Here is a 9,187-nt window from a genome sequence, read left to right as displayed (position 1 = left end):
TGAAGCCTTCCCTAAAGACGAAAGAGAGGCCCTATAGTAAGAGCATCCTATTGAAACAAGCAAATGCGTCCATCTAGACCTGCACCCGTGTGTTCGTTACTCTCGGACTGGTTTAGCTTGCGTGAGTTAAAGCAATAGAGTTGCTTTCATGATGCTTTGCTGTTTGTGCAAAGGCTGGTGAGACCTGAGTTTTTGACGCAGAAGGTGTTGGGAGGCTCTAGGATGAGCGTTGAGCTTGCTGCTGTGCAGCATCTCTTGACAGATGCACTTCTGCTGTGCCAGCTGCTGTAGCCTCTTCAGAAGGAGGTGATGCACGCTGTCTGTCCGGCTTCTCTGGCTTCGTTTGGTACGGGCGTGGGCGGCTGTCCCAAAAAAAAGCACCATATCCAAACGAATTACACCAGCGCAGCAAGCCTCCCAGGAACTTGCTCCAGCAAGGGTTTCCCATGGGTTCATAGCCTCCTTCAGGAATCTACCCGCTCGGGTGTGTGTCTCCTCCACGGGCTGCAGGTGAACCTCTGCATCCCATTAACCTGCATGGGCTGCAGGGTTACAGCTGCTTCACCATGGTCTGCACCACAGGCTGCAGGGCATCCTCAGCTCCCCCTCCTTCTCCACTGACCTTGGTGTCTGCATAGTTGTGCTTCTCACATCTTCTTAGTCCTCTCTTCTCTGGCCACAATTACTTCTGCACAACTTTTTTTCCTTTCTTAAATATGTTATCGTAGAGGTGTTACTAGCACCACTGATTGGCTCGGCCTCGCCATAGTGGTGGCATTGGCTCTGCAGGACGTAGGGAAGCTTCTGGCACCTTCTCACAGAAGCCACCCCCTCACTGCTAAAACCTGGCCATGCAAAACTACTACAAGGACATAAACCTCTGGTGTTCAGTCAGCCAGTGAAAACAGAAGAAATAGTGTCTTGTTCCTGAATGGCTTTCTCAGTTAAGACAGTGACAGCTGTCTCAAGACCTTTCCATGGTCACTTTGTGCTGGTATTAACGCTCTGTTAGTCCAGTGTTTGTGCAGATGTCCACATGACAACAGAAGAGAAGCAAATGATTTTACAGATGGTCAGCTGGGTTCATGTACACGGTGTTTTTAATGTATGCTACGCTTGCTACTGTCACAAGTGAAAAGTATACTTGGTGAGACAACAATGTGAAATATTGGATGAGCACCCAGAAGATAAGAGTGAGCCTGACTTCTTCCCATCACAAAACTGCAATTCTTTTAGCTGAACACAGCAAAAGAGCCATCTTGCATAGCTGTAACATATTCAACTGCCCCTTGAATATAACCTTTCTCAAGAAATGAGAGAATGTGTAAGAAATTGTGATATGAATTTTAAACTAAAGACTTTCTCAATCCATAGTGTCTATGTTTCATGATGTCTTGATGCTTTTCTAATTGCATTTCCTTTTTTACTAAGAGACAAAGTTTGGCATTACTATTCTAGCTGCAAATGTACTAAGTCTGTCTTTTTTAAAACCCACTAGAACAAAGGCGACAAAAAGTTGAAGAATATCTATCCAGAAAGAAGACTTTTTCTGGTGTTTCCATGCAAGAAAACGAGGGATCAGTCAGGTATTTCTCCTATGGCTTACATACCTTTATATTCTTTAATGCATGTTCATTTTCATCTCAGCTGGCTTCTGTGAGATCATCTGATGCAAAGATACCAATTGCTAATGAACGTTCATTTTAGCCAAATGCAGTAGTGCTTCACGTTTCATATAAAGAAAGCATCATGAAGCATCTGAGGAAGAATTTGGATTTGTAACTTTAAACTGAGATGTTTTTCTTCTGAGCTGTCAATACATTTTCATAGTTGCTAGGAGACGATACTGGTCTTGGTGGTTTTGTGACTCACTAGGTAGTCTGATGCCAGCTCTGGTGCCTGACTGAAGGTTTTGGGATCCTGTCAGTGTGGTAGGCACTATGTGTCCTTGTTCTGTCTTGCCTCAAATGGCCTTGGCTCTGACTGCAGTAGCTGAACTTCAAGTCCTCGTGCTACTCCTCCTTTCCCCTCAATTGCAGCATTTGTAAACATGACTTTCTAGAGCAGATAAATCAGGCCAGACAAGTTGGTACTCATCCTTAAACATGACAAGGACACCTGCAGTAAATTCTAATCTCTTAGCCAGCTCTTTATGGTGTAAGAAGGGATGTTTTGCAGCTTGGGCCCCGAGCAGTGGTTGCTTAACCATTTGTTTTTGCTGGAGGAATAGTACAAGACAAACAAATGCTTCAGTGTGAGTTCAGCCTGCAGACTACTAACTCGACCATGAGAACATCCTCTAAAAGTACATTCCTTTGTTGTGTGATTTAAGATGTCTTTTTTGTTTTTTAAGCAGTAGCAGAACTAGGAGAGCTACTAGCAATAAACTGCCAGGCAACTTGCAGCTTTCAACATCTCCAAAGCCAGAAATGGTAAGTTTTTGACTGATATTTAAATGCTGATGGCACTGTTTCTATGGCTACAACATTCCACTCACTCAAATCATATTTGTTACATGACTGCTACAGCATGAGAAGTTTGCAGGTACAGAGGTGTGTTTGTTAAAATTTTATTCAGTCACTGCTGCTTATATGCTTTTTGGAGAACTGTCACATTACTGTATGTAATGGATCATATCGATATTCAGCTCATGCCCGATGGGAGAGAGCATGAAAGAGGATACCATTATTGCAGAAATAATGCTTAAGCTTTCTGAGATTCTTGAGAGAAGTTGTTAAATTTTTGGATATATTTTTGGTCTTCAGGAAGTTATTTAAATCTGAGTAAGGTCTTCTGTCTGAGTCAAGTCTTCTATTGTACTCTGTTACTTGGAAGAAAATCAAACCATTAACAAAACTAACTGTTGATTGTGTGTGGTTTTCCAGTTGTGTGCTGGCAATTTTAATGTGATCAGAAGTAGATGCCAGTACCTAATCAGAGTTTAAGGGAATGTGTTCCCATCTTGTGTCACTTTTCCAAAATTAAGATGCCAATGGTTGTGTTGCGTAGGAATAGCAAAATAGAGATTCTTCTCCAGACCTGTTCTTGGGCAAAGCTGAAGAAAAAATAGACACGAGACCTATGTTCACGTTAGACAGCTTTGAGTTTGGATTCCAAGAGATGGAGTTATTTGAGGAGGGAAGCAAAAACCTTAGAACTTCAAAACTGAATGTTGAGGGAAAAAATTCTGAAAGTGAGAACAAAGGCACTGGTTTAGAAATTTCCTGAAGGGCCATATTTTGGTCTGTATAAATGTCTCACGTGACTTTAAAGTTGAGTTAAGCTACACAGCTTCCTGAAATAACAGCCCTTGTACTTGAGCTCTAGTTATAGGCTTGGTCAAATCCAGCTTCTAAGCCCAAACGGCAGAGCAGGAAATGAGGTGAGCTGTAGTTTTCTTACAGTTCAAGGGCATCTTCCTTAATGAAGGGTAATACCAGCTTCTGCAGAATTCCACATGTAATTCACATGGGGTTTTTTTCCTGTCTTTAGATACTTCACTCTTCCAAAAGCTGCAGCTTGGATAATGCTGAATTAGTTGCTGTAGAGCACCTTATTTGGAGGAAAAGACTAGATCCCACTTCTCATGGCCTCTGGGCTGGGCTTGTGCTGAGAACATATGGCTGAGAGCTTCAGCGGGTAGTAAAGCCATATAAACCTCATGTAACAACTCTGAACTTACAGCATCCTAAGCTCAACAGCAAGAAAAATTCTCCCTCTTCTAGTAGCATCTACTAGAGCCCTAATTAAAGGCTTTACTCACTACCTTGTGTTAGTAGAGTATCCACACTAAGCAGAGGAATGGTGCTGCCAGTAAGTGGTGAGGTATGCAAACAGCAAAACTGCTTTTGGCTACCTACAGCCTAAAGCAAGTTTCTACTTTTTATCCTTCTTGGAAGGTAATTTGGTGAAAAGACAGCAGTTGCTTTGAGAGTTTTGACTCTTACTTCCAAGGCAGAATTTAAGCAATTTTCATTTGGGTTTTGGTGTGAGTTCTGCAATAATAGTTAACAAATACTCAGTATTTATATAGTACGTCTGTAAATACCTTTAAAGTGGCATTTACTGTTAATCACTCTAGTCCTCTATATCAGTGGAAGCCTCTTTGGAGACAAGGAGCATGCAGCATGAATGGTCTTCTAACATTTCCATGGATTTGCTTTTGATTTCAGGAAAATAAAGAGAATGCTGATGAACTGTCATGGGACCAATCAAGCATAAGCTCAGAAAAAAATGTTATAAACTCTTCTACAATCCCACTGACAAGTTATGTGTCAGGGCCAAACTGGAATCCTGGAGATCATGCTTCCAAGGATAAAGTGAGTGGAATAAAGCCTCAGCATGCATCTCTTACCAAGGCCTTTCTAGAAATCAAAAGAATAAAAGAGAAGCAATTGCTTGCAGAAAAACAAAATGCGAGTGCCAGCCTACCAAAGAAACCAGCGCTTGGCACATATCGTGGCAAAGTTATCCAATCCAAGGTAAATTCCTTCCGAAAAGCAGTAAAATCTGAGGAGGAAAAGAGTTCTTTGCCAGACAAGAAGCTTCTTCCTTTGGCTACCAAACCAGCAGCAAGTTCTTTGGCCAGGAAAAGCTGCAGTGCAATTCTGAAGACCATGAAAGTCACAAACAACCCTAAATCTATAAACCCAAATGGTGTCCTGTCACTCACCAGCAAACCATCTGACAAAGCTGCTATTAACTCACAGCCTAGTCTGAAGAAACAGCAACTGACACTTGGTGTAGTGCCGAAGAAAGCAACTGTCCAAAAACCGATTGGTGGAAGGGAAGAACAGCCAGCGAAGAGTGCTTCCAACATTTCTAATCGCGGAGCACTAGGTGTGAAAAAATGTGCAGATTTTTGTGAAGATGCAAAACCAATTTCTCTTGTTCATGCTACAAAATTGGGACAGAATTCCAAACCTAATGGCAGCAGAAAATTTATTTTGCCAAAAGAGTCAGCAGAAGATAGAAGGTAACTGAATTACTGTTGTAGCTTGATCTTGGAGGTTATTCAGATCTTTCCAAGAATATCTAGCTTGATCTATGTCTTGCTGTAGATACACTGAAAAAAAGAACTGAGTGTTTGAACTCGATGCCAAGGGCAACAGAATAAAACTGTAGATTTAATTACTGAGAAATCAGGACTCAGACTAATTGCAGTAGCTCTCCAGGCTTACAGCTTGTCCTGTGCAGTTAGAAAATATATGTTGCTAGAGCTGTTTGGGTTTTTTTAGCTTAAGGGTTGTGATAGCCTTAAGCATGACAGATAATCCTGTAAGTGAATTTCACATGCATGTCACAGCTTCAAAAAGAAATGACTGAGGCAGGACGTATGTAGCAGTGAGCATTTTCACAGACTGAAGGAGGCTATTTGTCAATAGTTTGGTGAATATATCTTAGACAATGGGGAGAAAGGAAATATGAAAACTGAATTACGTTTCACATCAGTTTCAGATTTTAAAAACTGTGTGCTAGGGTTGTTCTGGGCTGCTCTCCATGCCTTGTGTCTTAACACACTTAATAGTTTCTAGTTCTGGTTTAAAGGGGTATTAGCAAACAGAGGTGGCACAGATGAATAATTCAGAAGCATCTTTTACTCTCTTATGAAAACAAGAACCTGTAACCTAAGTCTCCTGTTGCTGCTGGAAAGGGGAGGTTAAAGTGTTCTAATCTGATAGACACCTAAAGCAGACAGTGATATGCACGGTTCTGAAATTTCCATGCAGATCTAAATGGCAGCTCTGCTCCTTTGGGGATTAGAGAGGAGACTCGGACTATCTGGAAAGTACATCTTTGTACGACTTACCCTAGTTAGTGTTAGTAAAAGTGAAAAATGGTAAACCATCTGTCGCTTCAGCTAATAATATTGTTAATTGCAGAGCTCGCCTGAATGAATGGAGGACATCTACAGGAAGAGCGATGAGGAGACCTCCTATACATATGCTTCAGGGATCTGAGTCTAAAAGTGAAGAATTCTCTTCTGATGCTTTAGAGCACGTGTTACGCAGTGAAAAGGTCAAGACCACTCTCTCTGAATGCCTGCAGTTAACAGAACAGGTATTGGGGCCATTGCCTACGGTGTTCTGATCATACAGGTCCCTGCAACATGCAACTCCTATGGGCATGCTAGACCCATGTGAATCAGATGCAGGGGACTAATTGCTCCCCAAGTTAAGCAATATCATAGCTTTTGCCAACACCTGAAGAAATTAAGCTTTACTAACTTACTGAACTACACAATAAGAATAGGCCATAATAGTAATGATAGGAAAAGACAAGCTATAATGTAATGAAAGTAGCTAGAAGTAACTAATCTAAAACCAGTTTGCATTTTCACAACATTGGCTGTACATCTGAAAAAGTCTTTCAGGTAGCTCTGAAGATGTGTATGCATTCTACTATCCCTCCAAATTTACAACACTGTATAAATAATTCTCACTTGGAAGAACAGGTGAATATCAATTCTTCTGCCAAAGAAGGAAAAAAATTACTTGTTTCCTAGTTCAAAACCAGCTAAAATACAGCACCTCAGTGTTTAACTGCATGTAAATCTCTGCTTTTGTGCTGACTTTAGGGGTGTCATGGTGATGAAGTACGTGCCATGTTGGATGACTTGACACAGAGAATTCCTGGGGTTAAAAAGCTTGCAAAATACTGGATCTGCTGTATTCGTCTTGAACAGATGAGTCCTCTTGAAAAACTAATTGCTGTCTATGAGGAGGCTATTCTGGCAGGAGCAATGGTGAGCAGCTTTTCTTGAAGATAGAGATTAACAAATATATAAGCATGAAAGTGTAGTATATAAGGTACAACTGCTTCTGATTTTATTAAGTTCTTTTATAGTAAAAGGGAGAGTCATGTGGCATACTTGAACATTAAAATAATGGATTTGGTTTGCTCTATAACCACTGTACTTTGAAGAAGAAAGGTTTAGGATCATCAAATTACCATATGATGTTCTGCCCCAAAGGAATTAAGGATTGAGACTTCTAGTATCACTAGAAACCCAAAATAGAACTTAATTTTACACTTTTTGCTGGACTTAATTCCTGTGCTTTAATATCACCAAGATTTCAGGGCATCAAATATAGCCTGAGCCTTAGTGCACCAAGTGCCAAAAATACTGGGTTTACTTGTGTTCTGACTTATGTCTGAACAGCATTAAATAAACGGTTTGTAACATGAAGATCATGTGACCTGTACCACTTTCCTGTAACTGTTATATCAACCAAATAAGCTGAAATGATGTTGCTTTTCTAAAAGAGTGCAACTTTTTTTCAGCCTAAAGAGGAACTGCGACATGCACTAATAGATATTATGAAGAATACTGAAACACTTTTTAAGTCTGAGAATGGTAAGTCTGACTTGGTAGGCAACACAAGCAGTTTAAGCTATTTGTGCTTATATTACATTCTATTTTGTGGAAACTTTTCTGTGTTCATTTTGTACTCAATTGTCTTAGAAAACAGCCTTGACTAAGCAAGTACGCTTCAACAACAGGCATGTAAAAATGAGTGGCAATGCTCTTGTATTCAAACTTTACTACTTAAACTCTGTCAAAGGGAAGTTTGTCCAGCTATTTCAGCCTGAAAAACATTATATAAATTACATATATTTTATTTATCTATTATAAAATATTCTTGTGAGTTAAAAATTGGTGCCTCTGACACAAACTCCTTCACTACCAGAAGCATGGTTGTGTTATGGCTTAGTGTCAATTAAAGGTTGTAAAGATTCTAATTTTGGAAGAGGAGTAGCCATGAATATTCCTCTTCAATATAACATAACCTGATGAGTATTTAAACACAAACTGACTGAAATACTTGTTCAGAGCTGCTGCTCTTGGAAAAGAAGAAAACAATTTCTCAGAATGTGTATACTTAGCCTGAGTTTTCAGGTTGCAGGTTTTTGAAGGTGACTAAAATGAATGATAAGTAACTTAAATTGCTGTGGCTCAGGCTCAACACATAGTTAATTTCATTCTCATGTAAAGCTCTAAGACTTCAGGGATCTCTCTAAAACATTATCTTTAGCTGTAACTAATAGCAGCTGTACTTTCTTAATTGTTTTATTTTTAGGGGGAACTGTGTTAGAAGCTCATTTAAGTGAGGCAGTGGAAGTCAACAAGGAACCAAATTCATCTGTAGAGACAGTTCAGGAAAGCTTCAAGGATTTCTGTTCCAATGACCAAAAAGCAGAGAGCAATGACAAGAAGGAGGAGATAAGCAGTGAAGCTATCAACAAAGAAGAAACACAATTAGACTTAAAACCAAAAGAAGAGATATTGCCAAAAAAGAATAAAAAGCAGAAGGCTAAAGGACGTTCCAAAAAGAAAGGAAAATGTGAAACAGAAGAACAGAATGAGGAAGGGCTAAAAGATGTAGCCCAAGCAAGTAATTCTCCTGAGAAGGAGAATGACACATCAATGAGATACAATCCACCTACCACACCACACTTGGGAAGGTAAGACTACTGCAGGTAACCATGGAAAGTTTGCAGTGTCTGGAACAACAGTAATGTTTGTGTCTTGTTGAAACAAGGAGGCACTGCATTGGAGAGCACCTAGTCAAAAGCTTTCAAGAACTCAAATTTTAGGATTGTTTCCCCTTCCTTCAGAAGGAAGTCTTTTCAAACAAATTCATCTATTTATTCCAACTATTTTGCTTTTTGAATGCCACACTGCAGAGGAACCAGGCTTTTGTGGCAGGGACATGAATTCCAGGTTTAGGATCCCCTCCCACAGCCCACATTCTACACTGAGCTAGGTAAAGAGAAAGTAGGTGTCTTCAGCCTTCCTGTCTTCAAATGCAGACGTGGTTGTACGTCACACAACACAGAAGTAGTGAACAAGACAACTGTCCTGTAAAGATTATTTTAAATGTGTCTTGAGGCAAATACCTAGGTAGTAACTTCAGTACACACCAGATAATATTTAAATTATTTTTTTGCCAGGGGTTTCTTCTAAGATAGCAGACTTAGGAAAGCTGTGTTCAGCTTTGATATCTGATACAGCTGGACTCCTGGCAGCTGTCCACTATCCCTCATAGCAGGGACAACAGTTTCTCCCTGATGGAACAAGGAGGAATCTTCCTTTGGAAACTCTTTTCAGGAGGTTCTCTGGGTTAAAATATTTTGTCCAAGAAAAGAGTTGTACATCTGTTTTTAACTGCATGAATGGGAAAGG

The 9,187-nt window shown here is 40.1% G+C and overlaps 1 protein-coding gene across 1 annotated transcript in view; it reads left to right on the top strand.

Moving 5' to 3' along the window:
* Positions 1-1,498: 1,498 nt before the first annotated feature.
* CKAP2 (cytoskeleton associated protein 2) overlaps positions 1,499-9,187 on the top strand; it is a gene marked incomplete at its 5' end in the record, with an annotated part of 8,051 nt that continues 362 nt past the window's right edge. Inside the window, 7 exons of the mRNA XM_009072114.1 lie at positions 1,499-1,586; positions 2,357-2,432; positions 4,173-4,975; positions 5,883-6,060; positions 6,578-6,745; positions 7,285-7,357; positions 8,082-8,466. Of these exons, the coding sequence (XP_009070362.1) occupies positions 1,499-1,586; positions 2,357-2,432; positions 4,173-4,975; positions 5,883-6,060; positions 6,578-6,745; positions 7,285-7,357; positions 8,082-8,466 (1,771 nt within the window). The remainder of the gene's footprint in view (positions 1,587-2,356; positions 2,433-4,172; positions 4,976-5,882; positions 6,061-6,577; positions 6,746-7,284; positions 7,358-8,081; positions 8,467-9,187) is intronic.

This window comes from Acanthisitta chloris, unplaced genomic scaffold (genome assembly GCF_000695815.1).
Source record: "Acanthisitta chloris isolate BGI_N310 unplaced genomic scaffold, ASM69581v1 scaffold13880, whole genome shotgun sequence".
NCBI lineage: Eukaryota > Metazoa > Chordata > Aves > Passeriformes > Acanthisittidae > Acanthisitta > Acanthisitta chloris.
Note: the sequence above shows the minus strand (reverse complement) of the source record. Positions and strands in the feature narration are given on the sequence as shown.